The sequence below is a fragment of the Cydia splendana genome, chromosome 6, assembly GCF_910591565.1.
Source record: "Cydia splendana chromosome 6, ilCydSple1.2, whole genome shotgun sequence".
Taxonomy (NCBI): Eukaryota; Metazoa; Arthropoda; class Insecta; order Lepidoptera; family Tortricidae; genus Cydia; species Cydia splendana.
In genome coordinates, this window is record NC_085965.1 from 9,265,614 (window position 1) to 9,287,214 (window position 21,601).

General features: G+C 37.9%; 1 protein-coding gene across 1 annotated transcript; it reads right to left on the reverse strand.

The window, feature by feature from the left end:
- Window positions 1–6,713: 6,713 nt before the first annotated feature.
- Window positions 6,714–20,999, reverse strand: LOC134791850 (protein cortex-like). Its single transcript, XM_063762981.1, has 10 exons — window positions 20,865–20,999; window positions 19,748–19,861; window positions 19,274–19,448; window positions 18,610–18,770; window positions 18,139–18,287; window positions 17,081–17,225; window positions 15,966–16,031; window positions 15,410–15,608; window positions 9,452–9,592; window positions 6,714–6,862 (listed from the first exon to the last, which is right to left on the reverse strand). The coding sequence occupies exons 1-10, from the start codon at window positions 20,892–20,894 to the stop codon at window positions 6,720–6,722; spliced, it is 1,323 nt and encodes a 440-aa protein (XP_063619051.1). The 5' UTR covers window positions 20,895–20,999; the 3' UTR covers window positions 6,714–6,719.
- Window positions 21,000–21,601: the final 602 nt, after the last annotated feature.

The window sequence follows — 21,601 nt, forward strand, 5'->3', positions numbered from 1 at the left end:
ACAGAGTAATGCTGCTGCAGTCGCCACCCGAATGTCACTTTTGTCATATATTAGAAAGTAATTGAAAACGCGAGCGAAACGAGCGCGAAAATTTATCGATATAAAAAACGCAATTTGATAGACAGTTTTACATTTTTACTTTTAGTATGGAAATCAGACACATCATTTTATCACGAAAATTGACAGTGCTGCAGCAGTAACGTTGCAACAGAATAATGCTGCTGCAGTCGCCACCCGAATGTCACCTTTATCATATCTTAGAAAGTAATTGATGCGATCCGATAATCGACGATGGCGGAGAAATCCAAAATCCAAACCACCGTATACTATAGGCAAATAGGTAATAGTTAGTAATCAAAGAAATATGCCGCACGCCTGTTCTTATTTTAATTCTATGAATGTTAATATTCTGAACTTTTCGGAAAAAAAATTAAACAGTATGCTGTACTCCTCACACTGACTAACATTTGTTCAGCGACTTTTAAAAATAACTTGGGGTTTGATTTTTAATACACTTTAAAGTTTATTCTAAGACGCAATGTATTGCGAATTTTGTTATGTTTAAGGCGTGACAAGCAACGTCAATCACAATGATATGGCGTGGCGATGGCGTCCATTGAAGATAATATTTATTGTGTATGAAAAATAGGGGGTCTAAATACTTCATAATTTTTAAAAGTTGTTGAACAAAAGTGTCACCGTTTGAGGTGTACAATCTATGTTTTAATTATTTGCTCATGTTACAGGCCACACCCGGTATAAAAGGGCTAAGTAACGGCGGAAGTAGGTACCTACTACAATTGTATAAAAAAATGATCGTCTACTGTCCTCTTAATTAACTTGTTGCATTAATATTTATAAAATTTGCCTCTTAATTACTAGTAATGGGTGGTCATTATGGTTTTGTAATTTATTATTGCAAAAAATGTTTATAGAAAACGTGATGCATACATTAGTCTTTATACAGATTATGCGTTAGGAAGAGGAAGTAGTAAAGAATTGCGCCCTGACAGCAAACACGGCATTTTCTACAAAACTGTTAGAACAGTGTATTGTAAACGCTGTTTCCCAAACTTTAGAGTATCGTGACTATATATGTCAAGTTATTTTTATCATAATAAATAAGTTTAATTTAATGGATAGATAATAACAGAGTGGACATAATACATTTTAATGTTAAAATACACGGTGTAACATGAGGAAACCGAATAATTTTAACAGCGTATTCCTGATCACATTTAGAGACAAAAATGTCCTATAAACATTTTTGAAATTCGCCGCTTTCAGAGTTTATACCAATTTATTGTTACATAGTGCAAAACGCCTTTTTGATGGCGATGTGAAAATATGAGACGTAGTCTAAATATCCTTATTGGTGGTGTCAAAAAGTGACAAGTAACACTTTGCAAAAATTAAGTTGTACGAAAAAAAAAAATCCATTTTAAGTGACAAGTTTACCAATAATATTTACTTTGTATGTACAAATACATTCAAAAAATTAAAAAAACCAAACAAAAAAAATATTATTTTTGGCGAAATTGACATAAACTCATCATATTACTCGATAAGCCATCATATTAAATTTTTTCCTTCTTTTGACCTCAGAAATGCGTGGCTAAAATCTGTCGCATTCATCGTGAGGACCTCAGCAATTTAGATATTGAAAAACCATTATTTGTTAATCATACGCGGTACAATTGTATTGTAAAGGTTCGAAGTATAATACCTGTGACAGAAGACCCCACTCTTCCATAACATTACATGTAGAAGTCCATTTTAGCCTCCAGTCGCCCACTGCTGAGCATACTTAGGTCTCTCTTCAAATACGCCACTTATCCCAGTCCTGGGATAGTCTCATCCAGAAATGTCCCACGATTTTTCGGATGTCATCCACCCAATGAGCCAAGGGCGCCAGGCGCTTCTTTCATCCGAACACTTCATACTAATCTTTAAGTCTCGCAGTTGTTATAAGTAGAGTTTGAAAAGCACTGTGCTTTAGAACAACGAAGTGTGCACATTTCGCACGTATAACAACTCAATTTATTAAATAATTATGCAATTGTCTATTGCAAACATGCAAAGAAGGACACAAAAAAAAACAATGAAGTATCTAGCGAGAATGACAGACGGTTCAAAATAGCATGGCTCAGCAATCGCCTACAGAGTATAAAACCTTAGTTTGATATTTAGATCTCAAATTAGCATAGTTATAGCTATGGACAGCAATTATATATAGTTAGGGACCGACAAGAAATTTATTAAGGGCGCCACTGAGCGTCAACAAGCAACACATGATGAGCTAGACCAAGATAACTCTGCAATGATTTTGATAGAATAGACTGTGCAGTGTGCAAGTGTTGTTTATACGTTATAATTTCATAGAAGTTTGGCGTTTAAAATAACACTTGTACAGTCTGGGCTATCAAAATCGCTGCAGAGTTATCTTGGTCTAACTCTACATCCATCTTATGCCGTATCAGTGCGTCCGAAGGAGGTTTGTCGTTGCCATAATTTTACGGATATTTTCAAGTATGTAACCTCAAAAGTCCCCCGGGCCCGGGCGCCAGATCATCAACATCTCTAGGAGACTGTGCAAGTGTTATTTTAAACGTCATAAAAACGTTAGAAGTTTGACGTTTAAAATAACACTTGCACAGTCTGTGCTATCAAAACCGCTGCCGATTCAGCTTGATCTGACTCTAGAGTTTTGTCATTTTGGTAGTGGTTTTCTTATATTATTGTTTGCGTAATTTATTTGGTGGTATTAGGGAGGGTTTATTTTTTTAATATACTTATCTTCTTTAAACGACGTAAGTGCCATTTTGTATGTATGTATTGCTTTTTGGATTTTAAGAAGGTACGGGACCCTCCATTATGCGTGGACTGACACGCACTTCGCCAGTTTTATTTAAATTTGCCGCCATTTTATAGCTAGCCTGCATCTATTTACTACAATTTTAGTTCCATTATAGTAAAGCCAGTACTCACTTATTAGAATTAAGAACCCATCATCTCAGATACCACGCTGCATATATGTATAAATTACCTACTACGTATTACCTACGTAAAAGTATTATACGTCTATAATAAGTATATTACTTTTACGCCCCACTTTATCGAAGGCAGTCAATTCACATAACTCTTGCCAATAAATAGCTATAGAACCACGTGTTAAATACTTACCGCGGCCACTGTAAATATTATTGAGTTGAGAGCTGAATAAAGCTGTTTAGGAATATATATTTTTACCTCAATCTTGGATTGCATTTACCTCAAATGTGCTGAAATCCTCTGTCATTTGTTGTTTTTTTTCTTCTATAATAACGTACTTTACTGTAGTAACGGAATTATGGGCGATTTATAGTTTGTTGTAAATTTTTTTACGTCAGAAGATAATAAAATTTGGTGGAGCACGCAATATGCCGCTAGAACAAGTAAAAAATTAATTACCTTTGTTAGTTAAAATTTTCTTATAAAATCCTTTTCATGGCACACATGATCAATTTGCGATTTTATTAAAAATATAAATATATTGTGTATGTATATGTATATGTATATGTATCTTATTTTATTTTTATTTGTATGTTATAAATACTGTTTTGTATTGTGTTTATTCTGTGCTAGAATTCTTATACTGAATATGAAACACCTACTGACATGACATAAATTTACTAATTTCCGCTACCTAAAGGTTGTCTGGAAGAGATCGCTTTTTTAGCGATAAGACCGCCTGTTGTTTAACCGTTTCTTCCTGTATTATTTGTATTGTTTTCTGTAATGAGGTGTGCAATAAAGAGTATTTGTATTTATGACAAATTGAAATATGTTTATCTATTATCTGCTCTTGATGATGTTATAATCATGCTTGTTATTGGGACTAGGGAATGCAAATCGGTTATTTTCGGTTATTTTTTGTATGGAAATAATCGGTTATTAACCGAAACCGCGGTTATTTCCATACAAAAAATAACCGATTTGCATTCCCTAATTGGGACTGTCTATTAGAGAAGTTAAGGTCAACAATGAATCAGAGAATTACGCCATTCGTATTGTATTGTGTATCTTGTCTTCGCACGCCATGATGGACTTAACTGAGGTAAGGATGTACCTCATTCTTTGTCACATCCCTACGTCGAAAGCTTCACAATGAGCGAATAAATTAGATTGAACCAGCGCGGCCGCAACGACTCAATGAGGGCTTATCGAGCACATCTGAGGAATGGCTTTGGCAGGATACTTTATTCTCAAAATCTTTAGGAAATCGGAAAGGTTCGTTTGAAATCTGCAATTCAGATTTTGTGAACATATACAGGTTAATTACCTTTACATCTGGGGAAAAATATACGTATAATTTTTTTTACATACATCATCATCTTACGTTTTTTGTGCTTGCATTTTCGTATGTAATTTTTAAGGATACAAAAACTATTAAACACTGTTTGCGACTCATACATTCACGCGTGGAACATGGTTGTAAATTTCGTTCAATGCTAAAACAACACTCACCTGTTCCTGTATTGCTTTATCTTCCAAACCCTTTCTTTTGAACCCTCCCAGCGCAGGTTCGGACATCAACCGGACAAGACTAGCCTCACACCATAGATTATAGACTCTTCTTCGCCTCATAAATCCCGCGTTCACACGCTGAATCGGTCGGTAAATCTGCTCGTGCGCATTGTGCGCGTTGTCAACGCGCGCATGAAATATCTGCGCACTGACCGCGGGAGCTGAATGCGTATGCGTGACGGTTTGACCAGACGTGCGCATGTTTATACCATAAAGGTCATTCGCTAAGCTGGCTGGAATAACATGAACATAAGCTTATATTAGTATGTAAATAGTAACACTATCGATTAGTTGTCATTCCATTGATGAAGATTAACCTGTCGTCGCGGCTGTCCAGACTTAGTTCACAAAAGTTTTGTGCGACAGAATATTTTTCATCACACTTGCTCGGAAAAGATGTATTTACACGTAGGGCTTGCGGGCGGGAAATTGAATTTTTCGCCCTAGGGCGGAAAAAATCTTTTCCGAGCAAGTGTGATGAAAAACACTTATTTACACGTAGGGCTTGCGGGCGGGAAATTGAAATTTTCGCCCTAGGGCGGAAAAGTGTTTTATACAGAAGTTTGTTTTTATTAATTCTCCTTTTTTTCCTTACAAGTGTGATGAAAAACATTGTGTGTGCCACGGGCGGTAAAGAAATTCCGAACTCGTGAACATTTTAAGCCCTCGCTTCGCGTCGGGCTTAAAATTGACACTCGTTCGTAATTTCTTATTTCCCGCCCTTAATACACAATGTACTATTACACCCTGCACGGTGTAAAATATTTTTATAACATAAAATTTCAAGAATTTTCGATTGTTTTTGACGTCTCGTTATTCTTTGCACATTGCATGTAAGGTAGGTCTTACGGAACTGTGACGAAACGGAACTTTTATTATAAGACCTTGCGAAAAAAATACTGTGTCGTTGTATGAAATAGAATCTAGATGTTTTCTATAGCATTTTCTATTTTGAAATTGTTTCCATAGTAAAAAGTCTTTCAGTATTACCCAAATATTCAGATAGTCAGATCTGTGTGATACTTTTTGGGATATTAAATTGAAAGCTATGTATATATATATATATATTCAAAAAGTGTATTTCATTATCATCAACAAAGATAAAATCATATTTAATTAACATAATTACATTTTCAAAAATTCTATCAAAGAATATAATAATGAGACATGCGTAGAACTAATAATATATCATAGATACAGTCAATTAATATTTTACAAATTATTGTCCTAGTCTAAACCCTGCCATTTAAAATATAAGTACAAATAAGTTGTATATTCCTATTATGTTCGTTTCAATGCTCTAGTAACTCAATAAATAATCAATAAATTCAATATTAATTTCAGTACCGGTCAACTGACCGGTACTGAAATTAATATTGAATTGTTACACTTTTATACTTACTAAGAAGAAATTTCCTAAATATGAAATGTTGCTAAAAACCGTTCAATATAGAGAAATACCTAAGGATTAAAAATAATCTAGATTGACTATGACTATTATTAGTGTCAATAAAATTTATGCTTAACTTAGGCTTATTGCGGTCAAATCTGAAACGGGAGCAGTTTATAAAATCACCACTTTATGCTAGCTGTACACACTCGTCGAGAGACACCGAGACCTTCCGAGAACGAGTGTGTACATATACTGCTCCCTTCTCGTCTCGCTCTTCCTAGTTTCGTCTCGCGCTTCTCCGATTGGATCGGAGCGGTGCCGAGACTCTCGGCGAGAGGTTCTCGACGAGTGTGTACAGCCGGCGTTATAATGGCCATATTGTTTAAATGCATGAATCGGAGGGTGACTTTAGAATAAACCCCTACTAAACGAACCACTGCTAGTAAAATAGGTACCTAAGTGGGAATTGTAAGTTAAATAATAACAGCGACCAAGAATTTTTCCAATCACAAAGAATAGGTATTACACTGAAATAAAAAACCGGACAAGTGCGAGTCGGACTCGCCCACCGAGGGTTCCGTACTTTTTAGTATTTGTTGTTATAGCGCCAACATAAATACATCATCATCAGAAAATTTCAACAGTCTAGCTATCACGGTTCATGAGATGTCAGCCTGGTGACAGGCAGATGGACAGAGGAGCCTTAGTAATATAGGGTGTCGTTTTTACCCTTTGAGTATGGAACCCTAAAAACTATAAATCATCGAACGGAGAAGCCATGTAAGCTCTGGTCGATGTAGGTGGGGATGGCGGAGAATCTTCTCCGCTTGGTCTTTTTGCTAGGTTTGTTGTCTGGAGGCAGGAAATTCCAGATTATTAGGTCTTCGTCTGCTGTGGCTGTCGCTGCAAAGAAAATACTCTTTCATAATCAACGAAATAGTTTTAACCCAACGGTACAGTCTCATTCAGACCAGTCAGATTCAGGTTCAGACCGGTCATTGCGGCACTCTTTGGGGGAGGCCTATGTCCAGCAGTGGACGTCCTTTGGCTGATATGATGATGATGATGACGACAGTCTATAAAACAATACAGTCATTCGACGAAGCTGTCTAGACAGGGCAATCGGGCGGGGTGCGAAGGGCGAGGAGTGGGTTGCGCGCACCCGAGCTACATCGCCATTGTTAGTAGCTACTATTAGGAGTACTGAGTACCGTGTCTTATACATGGTAAGTCAAGTGTAATGGGGCCCACTGATTAACAGTTCGCCGGACGGTATCGGCCTGTCAGTTAGAACAAAATGTTGACAGTTCCGAACAACTGACAGGCCGATACCGTCCGGCGGACTGTTAATCAGTGGGCTCCTTAAGTCTTAGGTAGTAGCATGGTATAATAATATACTCCGCCTGGTACTCTATTCCGAGATTCGCGTATGACCTAACTGACACGGGCCTACGTCATCATGCTGTTTACAGGTTCTCAAACTTTAAAATGTGGGAGAATTTTAACCAACGGTGAAAATTATTTTAACGGTTTAATTGTAAGTTATTCATGTAGAAACATAGTAAAATAAAACAAATCGAATGTATTAAATTAAACTTTATTTATCTATCTTATTTATTTTGTCCTTGTCAGGCTTTAGCTTCAGCATACTCTCATCATCAAGTGAGGAATTGCAAACAATGCTGAATGACCTAGTTAGAGAAAGTGGGAAGGTGGGATTGGTTATGAACACACTAAAGACCAAGGCTATGACTAACGACAAACAAAAACCTATTCTCATCAATAATAACCCAATTGATTACGTCAATGAGTACATCTATTTAGGCCAGATAATCTCTCCGGTAGATCTAACCTCAAAAGAAATAGATAGACGTATTGGAAATGCTTGGAAGACATATTGGAGCCTAAAGGAAATAATGAAAAATAAAGATATCAATGTAACTATCAAGCGGAAACTCTTTGATACCAGCATACTTCCTATACTTACTTACGGCTGCCAAACCTGGGCTCTCACTAAAACACACATTAGAAAGCTAGAAACTTGCCAAAACTCCATGGAAAGAAGTATGCTGGGGAAAAGACTATCGGATAAAATAAGAATAAAATCCATAAAGAAGATCACCAAAACAAAAGATGTCACAAAAACAATAAAAAAGTTAAAATGGAAATGGTCAGGACATACAATCAGAGGCAAAGAAAAATGGTCGAAATCGATAATGAACTGGTTCACAGGCCATAAGAAAAGGAAAAGAGGTAGACCATTTAGAAGATGGGTGGACGACATCAAAGCCACAGCAGGAACCACATGGACGAGAGTTGCCAAGGATAGAGAGGAATGGAGAAGGTTGGAGGAGGCCTTTTGCCAATAAATGGCACACAGACAGAAAAAAAAAAAAACGCAAGAACTGTAGAAAATAATGCAATCTACTGTCTGAAATAAAGGATTATTACATTATTACATTACATTATTTATCTATACAAGACAAACGTTTGAAAAACTAATTCACAGTTACACATTAATTACCAAGCTTACGACGTGAAAAGTTTGGAAAACACTGCGACTGCTGACACTGAGCGAGAAGGAAATAACAATTAACACGCGTTCGACAAGGATGACGGTCAGGGCATGAAGTTATCTAGATCCGAATTGTCAAATGTGACAGCGCTATCCTATGTTGCCAGTAATGTAAACAAAATTACCCGAACGTTTGAAATTTCTTTCGTGAATCGGAAGATATTTCTAACGAATAATTAAAAATGACGTGTTATTGTAAAATTTAAGATAAAATACATATAAATGAAAATTATAAAATTATAAAGAAATATTTTAACTTATTAACCATAGGTATAATGTACCCATGTAACATGTTATGTTGAAATAAAGTAGCAATGTTATTGTGACGTAGGCCCGTGTCACTCTGGGAATAGAAGACCATGTTTTATTAGACCATGGGTAGTAGTGTAAAAGTTTGTGACAGGCTACTGTGTTCTTGTGCGGTGTCGGTATTTACACAAACATCAAAGGCTGTTACTTTTTACACTGTGCCAATGGTATGTACCTACTTACCATCTAGAACAAATTGTAATCCTACAAAATATTTGGAAGGTGGATACAGTACACGATTTTGAATTTTCAATTAATGTACGTTATTAAATATTATAGTTTATATTAGACTTCTACATATTGTTTATGATATAGGAGGCAAACGAGCAAACGAATTGCTTGATGGTAAGCAATTACCGTAAGACCAGAGGGGTTGCAAGTTCGTTTTTATGATTTTGTTGCAATGTATGATTGGAGTTTTCTATTCTTGAAGGTTCAAAGGTCGTATAGGTCCGAAAATTTCGCAAGCGAAAGTTCATTCCACAGTTTAGCTGTCTGAGGCAAGCATCTTTACCAATGGTGAAGCTAAGACAATCCATCACATTTTCTTGTCCGTTGATTAGCAAACAATAACCTACCTTATCCTAATACAAACACACTAATCTTACCAAGCTTAGTGCCATCAGGGCTGAAGACCATGGTCCTGACGCGGTCGACGCCGTATCTGCCCTCCCCCCACTGGTCCACCACCGAGTCTGGTCCGCTCATCACCACAAGCTGAGAGCATGCTTTAGGGTACCCCATTTGCTCTATAATATAAAACATGTTCATATGTAGTAAGGTAGTATTGGTAGAAAACACGGGTCATACATACTTTAACATTGCATCTTCTGTTTTCAAAAGTTAAATACAATGGACCTTGCTTTTTGGGAAGTTGACTATAAAGAGAAGAAATACAATACTAGGGAATGCAAATCGGTTATTTTTTGTATGGAAATAACCGCGGTTTCGGTTAATAACCGATTATTTCCATACAAAAAATAACCGAAAATAACCGATTTGCATTCCCTATACAATACGCTTTAAGATCGGTCGTAGACATTAAGCGTGCCAGACACGTGCCGCGCATTTTTCTGTGTTATTTTCAGTCGGCGTGTGCGCGGCCGTGTAACTATAGATACAAATACGTTATAGACACTGTATAGAAAAATATTATTTTGTGTGCCACGGCACGTGTCTCGCACGCTCAATGTTTGTAGATATAAACCGGTCTTTAAATAGATTTTTGAGCCATTGGTTATGTTATTTGTAGGGACCTAATCTGTGGTTTAATTTGCAAACAAATGGCAATTTTCCATGGCAATTGGACCGTACTGCAACAGTAGCCTGAACGGTGTAATTTATACTCGTAAATATGAATCTCAAAACGCCACCGAGATAGTAAATATAGTTACTGCCATGTCTGCCAGGATGGAATCGGTAAAATGTATTATAGATTTATTTTAATGTCTCATCAAGTTTTCTCTTAGACATTAACATTTTAATAGTTGTAATCGTAATAAAATTGGAGCGAAGCCACCATTATTGATTATATTGTTTCTATGAAACTTAAGATTCGAATGAATAAGTATTTATCAACCGCTGAAGAGTTTAATGTATGGATGGACGTAACTCAGTCATTTTCTAGACATAAAGTCGGACATATTTTACATGTCATTAACACTAATTTGGCTTGTTGTTTTTACTATTGTAAAGGAGTGAAGTCACTGACAAACTGAAGTTTTCTGATGTTTTTGGCAAATTTGGGATGGCATATACAAACATTTGATATTTTTATATTGTCAAAAATAAAACTGATATTCGTTTTAAGAGCGCTCTTACAAGAAAAGTCGAAATAATGCAAAATTGATGATACTAGTCGACGAAATTCAGGACTTTGCGCTCATTATTAGAAACAATGAGTACGTGTTCCAGTAAAAGCGTCTTCTTATCTTTATAAATATCGTTGTAAATATTAGAAAAAGGACTTATTAAATTAGTAATGATTTTTTTTCTGATGGTCGTTTCCGAAAAACCCCGTGAAGCACTGAATGGCGAGCTCTTATTTGGAAATGTTGAGAATTTTACTCTGCTAAACCTGGCTATTTTGTATTACTAATACCCTGTACTTTAGGCATATCAAACTATATTTTTCCTACATACCTTTGAGAAAGAGAAAATCAAAGTAAAACGAACTCGATTTTCTCTCCGAAACAAGTGTCAATTCCTACGAAAATCTACTTAATATCGAAGTCATTTTCATACTCAAGCAATCTGCAACGTTTGCTTATACTGTTGGTATACATTAGTGTTTATGAAATTCTACTATAATTTTTTGGCAATTTTTTGAAAACTACTCTATATTACCGATGACGCGCGCTGCGCCAGCTCAGTGCCGCGGCAGAGCTTGTAGAGGCAGGACGTGTGTCGGTCGGTCGGCACATTTTCAACGGCGACGACGAGGTTTTTTATCATTGTGTGCGGCGGGCGCCGTGTAAAACGCTATACTGTGTGCGTGTAAACCGCAACGAGAGACTTTGATCCTAGCACCGTTTTTATAGTATTATAATTTATAATGGTACAGTTTAATAAACTACCGGACAGGATTAAAAATATTTGAAACGACCTGACATTCTATATGTATTTATTTGACTCAAGATAGTTTGACTCAGGGTCTGATGATGGAGCCGGAAGGTGGTCACCGGTATCAATTAACCATGCAACTAAACCACTTCGTGTTTGGGCTCGTTTGATTCGGCTCAATAAGATCTTTGACTTAAGATAGTACTCAGGGTCTGATGATGGAGCCGGAAGGTGGTCACCAGTACCAATCAACAATGCAACTAAACCACTTCGTGTTTAGGCTCGTTTTATTCGTCTCAACAAGATCTTTGACTTAAGATAGTACTCAGGGTCTGATGATGGAGCCGGAAGGTGGTCACCGGTACCAATCAACCATGCAACTAAACCACTTCGTGTTTGGGCTCGTTTGATTCGTCTCAACAAGATCTTTGGCACAAGATAATACTCAGGGTCTGATGATGGAGCCGGAAGGTGGTCACCGGTACCAATCAACCATGCAACTAAACCACTTCGTGTTTAGGCTCGTTTGATTCGTCTCAACAAGATCTTTGGCACAAGATAATACTCAGGGTCTGATGATGGAGCCGGAAGGTGGTCACCGGTACCAATCAACCATGCAACTAAACCACTTCGTGTTTAGGCTCGTTTGATTCGTCTCAACAAGATCTTTGACACAAGATAGTACTCAGGGTCTGATGATGGAGCCGGCAGGTGGTCACCGGTACCAATCAACCATGCCACTAAACCACTTCGTGTTTAGGCTCGTTTTATTCGTTTCTATAAGATCTTTGACACAAGATAGTACTCAGGGTCTGATGTTGGAGCCGGAAGGTGGTCACGGGTACCAATCAACCATGCAACTAAACCACTTCGTGTTTAGGCTCGTTTGATTCGTCTCAACAAGATCTTTGACACAAGTTAGTACTCAGGGTCTGATGATGGAGCTGGACTGTGGCCACGGGTACCAGTCTACCATGTAACTGAACCACTTCGTGTTTGGGCTCGTTTGATTCGTCGCAATAAGATGTTTGACACAAGATACTACTCAGGGTCTGATGATGGAGCTGATGATGATAGACAGGTACCCGTCGCCACCTTCGCGCTCCATCATCAGACCCTGAGTACTACCTTGTGTCAAAGATCTTGTTGAGATGAATAAAACGTGCCTAAACACGAAATGGTTTAGTTGCATGGTTGATTGGTACCGGTGACCACCTTCCGGCTCCAACATCAGACCTTGAGTACTATCTTGTGTCAAAGATCTTGTTGAAACGAATAAAACGAGCCTAAACACGAAGTGGTTTAGTTGCATGGTTGATTGGTACCGGTGACCACCTTCCAGCTCCATCATCAGACTCTGAGTATCACCTAGTGTCAAAGATCTTGTTGAGACGAATCAAACGATCCTAAACACGATGTGGTTTAGTTGCATGGTTGATTGGTAATGGTACCTTCCCAAGTAGCATTGCAAGCTGTATATAAGCTGTATTAAAGTTTATTTGTATACTATAAGCTGTACAGTTAGGCTGTACAAAGGCTGTATAAGCGCTTATACAGCCCTTATAAGTAAAAAAAGGGCCCAAATTATACAGCCTTTGGCGTTATTAGAGCTGTAGAGTAGCTGTATAAGCAATACATAAGCTGCATAATAGCTGCATTACAGCTATATTTCGGTGTAACAGGAAACCTTAACACTACAGATAATCTCTTATAAGTACGATATAAGAATATAAGTTTCAAATGAGTTATAAGAAAGAATTACAAGAGAATAATAATCATTTAAGAAACTAAAATGTTTTAATCTTGTTCATTCGTAATATAGTAATGGCGACAATAAAGTGTTATAGTGGATGGTAAAAGTAAAAGTAAGTATTATACAGGACTTGAATGGAATATTACATTATTGGTAAGTGCGGATTATTATTTATTGTGAACCTGTGTATCTTTTCTGGCAAAATATTTACGCGCCTGCAAAATAACAAAGAGAAACCATAAGGAAAATATCAAAAATCGGTAAAGTTACTGTTTGTTTTTAAGGTTAGAGTATCAAAAATATTTATAAATATTAATTCTAAGGCTAAACAATTTATTTTAGCTGGTAATCATAACACGGCGTTAGTCTGCTAAATATTTGCAAGTATTTCTTTAATTATATTTACAAATACGTTTTTTTTTTTATTGTAAAACAGCCTACAGGATAGTTGGAGAGCATTATAATCTTAGTAGCTGTGCTGTGTAATAAATGGAGTGTCTTTTACAGCTTTTGTAATTAAAACAGTTTTATAATAGAATATTTGTATTCGTTTGGCTGTATTTCGGTTCTCCGTACATAAGTTATAATTCTCTTTAGAGGTCCGTATAACAAATAAAAAACCTGTACTGTAACTGTCATATATTCCTTTAGTTTTATAATACACTTATTTTCAGAAATCATTACACTACTATACTTATACGAGTGTAAAATTACGCCAAAATATTGTTATAAGCGACTCTATCAGTAATACAGAAAAAAGCTGTACTATAGCTGCCATTTATTCATTTGGTTTTATAATACCCTTACAGACAGGATTTATACAACTACTATTCTTATAGGAGAGTAAGATTACGCCATAAGAAATAGCTTTAAAACGGGGTTGACAGATACTTTTGTACAGCTACAAGTGCCAAGTGATACTACAATACAGCCTGTATACAGCTTTTACGATAAAATTAGCTTGTAGTGTTTCACAACACTTAATGTTTTAAAACGGAGTTGACAGATACTTTTGTACAGCTAAAAGTGCCAAGTGTTACTACAATACAGCCTGTATACAGCTTTTACGATAGAATTAGCTTGTAGTCTCTCACAACACTTTTAGTTTTATAGTAGATTTTTTATATTCTGATAAAGCACCCCATGCTTCCGCAGAATCCTTTATAATGATTTTATACAGCTTGAGCTGTATAATGTCTGTAAAGTACCTTTTATACAGCTTAAATCTTTTCTGACACTCTTATACGTCCCTTAAATCACTCTAAGTTCTTAATTGGCTGCTATATTGATGTTGCCGACACTTCCATGCTACTTGGGTTCCAGCTCCATCATCAGACCCTGAGTACTGTCTTGTGTCAAAGATCTTGTTGAGACGAATCAAACGAGCCCAAACACGAAGTTGTTTAGTTACATGATAGACTGGTACCCGTGGCCACCTTCCAGCTCCATCATCAGACCCTGTGTATCTTCAGTGTCAAAGATCTTGTTGAGACGAATCAAACGAGCCTAATCATGTTACTACATGGTTGATTGGTATCCGTGACCACCTTAATCATCATCAGATCCTCAGTACCAGTTCGTTTTTAAACCCTCGTTGATACAAACTTTACAACCTATAGGTACCAAATGCAATGACGAAACATGTAAATAAGCGAGTAGGTACCTATAATTTCTTTCGAGTAATATACCTTCATAAGTACAAGTATGGGGCTATTCATAAATTACGTCATTTCAAATGGGAGGAGTGGGGGGGGGGGGGGGTCTGGACATCGGATGATGGTAACATGACGTAGGAGGAAACAGATTCATCCGAAGCTTGATTTTTGGATGATTTGAGGGGTGGGGGGGGTCAAAAAACGTCAAAAATAGATGACGTAATTTATGAACAGCCCCTATGTACATTTGCACTGCATTTAGTATTTTCGTACTTACCAAATAACAGTTTTAGAACTTTAAAAGTTAAGTACAGTTAGTGTTGTTATGGTTGATTTCAATATGCTTCGCGAAGGATCAAGAATGTTTAATCCATCATTGTAGTGCGAGTGTGGTAGAAGGGATCGGCGTACTGAGCTCGCACGGCCTGCCGCAGCGCGTAAAATACCTAAACTCGCTCAACGCCGAAATGTAATAGCGCTCTTAAGATAACCATAAAAGTATCAAATACCTATACTTGTTTCCTCCTTTGTGTGTTACTCCTTAATATAGGTCTGTTGATTATGTTCCAAGTTATTACACCACAGTTTATATTTACCTGTGTTCCAGAGACTGAGTACTAGTTCCCCAGTCCGATGGCTGAATAACATGGTGTCCAGGCTATAGTCGCTACTGCTGACGGTAGTAGTAGCGCGCAGGGTGGCTCGCGGGGCATCCCAGAGGGCTATCCAGGATTTGGTCTCCGTGACTCCGCCGATGCCGAGGAGAGCGCTGCGCCATGGGTGCCAGGCTATAGTCTGGAAATGAGATTAAACGCGCAAAGCTTAAAGCAGATGGCGCGGCTATCGTTTTAAAAGTCATTAGATATGCCAAATCCAAAGAAATATTATCTAGAGACAGACTTTTTTTAAGTTCCTTTAGGGACCATTTATTAACTAAGTATGGATTAAAAACCTCATTAAAAATCGTAAAATAATATCGGGAATTTACATAATGTGCTAAATATCACACTTTAGCGAGGTATAGTAGCACCACATGTACTGTAAAATGTTAATAATATCGTATTTTTGTTGGTATAGTGATAATACCCGACAACAACACAAATGTAAAAAAATGTAGACGTTTACAATAAACTATAATTATTATTTTATTACCTTTACCATCCAGTCGGAACTGATAGCCCTAGATTCTACCAGAGACGGCCACAACATCACAAGCACCTGATGAACATAAAATAATCCAATGATACATAATTGCAGTGATGATCATTCAAATAGATAATACCTATAATTCTTGCAGTCTAAAATAACCAATGTTTAAGGAAAGGAAAGCTCGAAAGCGGAAGGAAGGCTCGAATCCCTGCCTCATGATGGCTCCTCTACACGATGGGCCAGCGCCGGCCACTCCAAGGGACGCAGCCATGCGGTAGAATGAAATAGCAATATCACTTGCTCCCTCTAACGCATACATGCGTCCCTTGGAGTGGCCGGCGCTGGGCCATCGTGTAGAGGAGCCATGAGTCGAATCATTTCTGCTCACAATGTATAAAGCTACGTTAACTACGCCTACTATAAAAAGAATCGAGGGCGATCAGTCTGTCACGGAAGAATAGCCTGTACTAGATACATTGATATTGACACAGCCACAACCTTCAACCTCTGTCATTAAGGCGCTCTTGTAATGATTTAGTATTCTTATTTAAAATAATAATCTTGTAGATGTACTCGTAAATGCTCCTGAACTTCTACATAATATAGTTTTTAGAGTGCCTCGTAGAATAGCACGTGGTTGTCGGAGCAAAATGCTGTTCAGTGTTGGAATATGTAGAACTAAATATGCACAGTGCACAGCAATCATATATTAAACGCGCATGCAGGTTGTAAGTATAATGAAAAGTGTATGAACGCGGATATATTTGGCAGTTCGTTAGGGTTATTTAAGAAGAAGATTTATTCTTTAATGAATAAGTACCTAAGATTTATTAAATACCTAAGTGTGAAAGTTAGGATAAGCTATCTCATTATGTGATATTTTTTATAGTTGTTATACTTAGATAGCATTTCATAGTATTAAGTTTATTACAAAATATGTTTGACATATAAGATATAAGATAACTATAGGTCTACACTATAAGAAATTTTAACTGTTAGCTAATATATTTTTTTTTTAGAAACAAACAGTCTTATAAAACATGTAGGTAATTAAGCTTACTTACCTACATGTTTTATAAGACTGTTTGTTTCTAAAAAAAATAATAATTGAGCACTACCTGTGAACTGTTGACGGCGGCCGCGGCCACGTAGCGCGCGTCCGGAGACACCCGCACAAGAAAGATGGCGAAGTTGGTGGCTTGCCGGTAGCTGATGAGTGTGGCGTCGCGGTCGAAAGCGGTGATCATCCCTCGGGAACAGCCGCTAAAAAAATATTACTTTACAAGCTTTTATCGTCAACCGTACTTTGTGTTTAGACCTTTTTAACGAGCCGAAATTTAATGAGTTTACTTTGTGTTATTACAGAGTGCCAATGATCATCGGTTTTCATCATCATACCATCATGATGCTTCGATAACATTACATCGCCTCCAACGTTATTCCGCCAACGGTAGTAAGTTACAGTTTATGGTTGGTAAGACGGTTGGGCAGCCACGGCCTGGTTTAAGCTGCAGTTGAGTGTTACTATTTTGTATTAATGTTTACAGATTAAAAATTACAGTCCCTAATATTTCCAAAACTAAAATTTCCTTGCAACGACCTCACCGACAGTTAGAGTTAAGTGGTGCTTGTGAGTTTACAAAATGGCAGTCTCACGTGACGATGATGTTCCCCGTAGGGCTCCAGTCCACAGCTGTGACCAGACAGAAGGGCTGCCGCAGCTTGCTGGCGCAGTGGCACCAACTACCGACCATCTATTTACAGGTGTATAGCAACATGCCTCACGTAACGATGGAGTTCCCCGTGGGGCTCCAGTCCACGGCTGTGACCAGACAGAAGGGCTGCAGCAGCTTGGTGACGCAGTAGCACCAAGTCCCGACCTTCCATTTACTGGTGCAGGTATAGTAACATGTCTCACATGACGATGGAGTTCCCCGTGGGGCTCCAGTCCACGGCGATGACCAGATAGAAGGGCTGCAGCAGCTTGGTGACGCAGTGGCACCAACTCCCGACCTTCCATTTACTGGTGTATAGTAACATGTCTCCCATGACTATGGAGTTCCCCGTAGGGTTCCAGTCCCCGACGATGACCAGACAGAAGGGCTGCAGCGGCTTGGTGGCGCAGTGGCACCAACTACCGACCATCTATTTACAGGTGTATAGTAACATGTCTCACGTGACGATGGAGTTCCCCGTGGGGCTCCAGTCCACGGCGGTGACCAGACAAAAGGGCTGCAGCGGCTTGGTGGCGCAGCGGCACCAACTACCGGCTACCCACTTGCTCCACGCGTTGTGTACCTCTATGCGCTGCATGTCGGTTCCTAGCTGAAAATGAAACTCTTTTAAGTATATTTTTTTTCTTTAATTTTAGGGTAGCTTATTATTTCAGACTGTATTTTTTTTTTAACCAAGATGTAGGAAAAACTTTTTCTAGTCTTAGCACTTTCCCAGTTGCATCATAGAGTTTTTCTTGGCAACCTTACGAGTATAATGATTTTAAGAAGTATCAAAAAAGTATTATTCTGTAGTGATACACTGTTGGAAATTCCTTTTATGGATAATTATTCAATGGCATAAGAGTACTGAATTAGCGTGTAAAATGAAATAAGTCATGTCGGTAGACAGTAGCCGATTATTTGGTACTTACTGCTAGCCTTTCCCCTGTAGGGTCAAACCTACAGCATGCGGTACTAAAAAGGGTGAAGCCTTTGCCTATAGGACTCTGTGAATGCCAGCTCCACTTGTAGTATTTGTTGCCAAGTGCTGCCACCAGTATGTTGTCGTTGCTCCAGTCGAGGAGTTCTGGAACTGAATACCAGTAAGAACTATATTTTAATGATTACTATATTACATTGATGAGTGAAGTTACAATGAATTATTGGCCTATATAAAACACGAATTGTACAATAAACATACAGCACCTGCCAGGTATATTCAGCTGCAGAGAAATCTTACCCTTTATCTTATGGAAGTGCTTAGATCGCAAGGGGGAATCCAGTCTCTTTTACATCTGGCTGTACATTGAACTTTGGAGTAAGATATTATAAAGAAAAAAAAACTAAGCTTTAAGCTAGTTGCTACATAAACAGCAATGAACTGATAGGATAAAGGTATAGGTAACATAAGCTGCGGAACCAAGCCAGAAATTGGTGAGTAAGCGGCTCGCCTATAGAAAGTTTTCTCAGGTTCAGGTTGATTTGACTTGTTCATACCTACTTGGTAGTCCAATGGCTTCATAAATTTGGTCCTATTTTCATTTACGAGTAGATGTAGTAATTGGCGTAGTTTGTTAATAATGATGATATACTTACAAGCAGCGGAGCTGTAAGTTGGTAGATCCAGGACGTTATCAGCTGAAGATAGAAATGTGCGCGTGCGCGGCACGCAGGGCCAGGTTTGCTCTGGTTGTGAAGGTGCTGGTGCTTCTAGCCCGAAGGCTTTGTCGATGTGGCTCGCGTACTGTTTCTGTTTCACGTATTTGCCATGCTGGAAAAGGAAAAAACACGTAGTTTATCGTACTATGGTAAAATTTAAAATATTTTGGATTAAAACCTTATTAGATTGATACTACCTGGAAAAAGGTCAATAACAGCGATAGTGCTTAAATCTGGCCTCGCATGGAGTTGCAAGCTGTTATACCCCATTAGATTTACCATGGCGGGATTGTGGGTACACTAAACTCAACAGTAAACAGTAAACAGTATTGACCATGCACGAATTTGTAGGAGGATACACTGCAGGTTGGCGTATTTCCACGAATGTTAATGACGGGCAAAAGTGCTTACCCAGATGCTTTCAGATTGGTGCTTACGGGCGAACACGTGTTGCCGTCGCCGCAGCTCATCGAAGGATTCGCGCGGCGCCACAAAGCGATCAACGCGAGGCCGCTGCAATCCACTCTGAAAACACATGCCAGTTTTTAGTGCTATATTTTACTGTCTGGGTTTAGATCCAACTATACAAAATATGATTGGAAATGATTAAAATATATCGTGTTTATAGTTGGTGGCGGAGCCTTACTCAAGGCGGGTTTTTTAAAGTTTTTATAATGTATAAAATAAATACTACTACTACTAAATACGGGATGATATTTTTATCATGTTATTTAGTAGTCATCGTGCGTCTCGCTTGCGCCAATACATGTACGGACAAGAACGAGTGAAATGCACGATAACTAAATGACATCAGTTAGATGTCTTTCTGATATCTGTGTAAGTTTGAATTGGCCTGTTAGCCAAAAATTGTTTCGTATGTCCATATGTTCTACTCTACAGGTCGCATATCTAAACCAATTTCCGAATTTTGTAAGCAATTGATAGTTAAGTTTTTATGGTCAAATTAGATTCTCTAAATTCTTCAAAACAACGGAACCATACATTTATTCAGTTTTAAACTCTGCTCGCGAGGTCTACAGCTCACAGAGCCACTAGTAAATAACAAGCCTTTATTGATTCTCTGCGAGACTACAGTATGCTGTATAGAAAAATATATATAGAATTAAGTTTTGTTCGTAAAGACCCCTCTTTGGGTAAAGGGTTCCTCCAAATTTCGCCAAGTTTTTCTGTCCTTGGCCTTCTGTGGCCAATCCTTGCCAGCTGTAGCCATTATTTCATCGGTCCACCTTTCTCTGGACTTTCCGTGTTTCCTGGTCCCGGTGGGACCACGCCATAGCGCCACTTTTGCCCATCTGTCCTTGTTAAGTATTATTTATGTCAAAAGATTTCAGAAGGTTTGGTTTCATTCACAAGGACTCCAATTATTGATGCTAAGGATGAACTAAATACGCCGATTTAGTTTCAATTATCTCTTAAAACCTACAGGAATATAATTATAGTAAACGTATTAGAGACCTTTGGTATGCCTAGGTTGTTTTATATGTCCTAAAATGTTAATGGTACTTACAGTTTTTTTACCAAATGCATTTCTGTCCATTTGTCAATGTTGAAGTTCACTTACTGGTTATATTTAACGTTTAGATAAACAGAATAGTTTGCAAATAAGATGGTAAATCAAAAATACAAATATTTAATTATCGTAAAGTCGGTTGGAAATTAATGTTTTGAAATGAGAGGTATTTTTAGAATAACTTAACTGTCTTCGTAATTTTGGTACTACCCACCTAAGTTTAAGTATTAAGGCGTTTTTAAATACTGCTGTCTTGTTTATTATTATGAAAAATTACCGAAAGAAGAACTCGGACAGTTAAAATACGCACAATTCGAATAAATTAAAAAAATATAGATAGAGCAGACCAAGAAAAGTCTGCAGAGATTTTGATAGCCCACGCAGTGCAAGTGGTACTCTAAACGTCAAACTTCTATGAAATTATGACGTACTTATAAATAACACTTGCACTGCGTGGGCTATCAAAATCGCTGCAGACTTTTCTTAGTCTAACTGCACAGTCGCTATCAGACTTATCGGATTGGCCGTTCTAATATCTGAACAAAGCCTATTACGACGTTAAAGTGCATATTAGTTCAAACATTTTAAGCGATTTGGCTATTGCTATGTAACTAATTGCGACTGTACTAATAAATACAATTATAATCAGAGTAAGGACTTAGTGTAAGTGTATCCAAGCGAATCACCATTGTATTGTTGTTAAACAACGGTGACTAGAGTGGCAGCATTTTCGT

Excerpts from the sequence above, each read along its gene's own strand:
- LOC134791850 (XM_063762981.1), bottom strand. The coding sequence starts at position 20,894 with ATGGACAGAAATGCATTTGGTAAAAAAACT. Across the intron at positions 16,032-17,080 it reads CCGCCGTCAACAGTTCACAG|GTGCTTGTGATGTTGTGGCC; the intron begins GTAGTGCTCAAT and ends TATGTTCATCAG. Across the intron at positions 9,593-15,409 it reads ACTCAGTCTCTGGAACACAG|AGCAAATGGGGTACCCTAAA; the intron begins GTAAATATAAAC and ends TTTATATTATAG.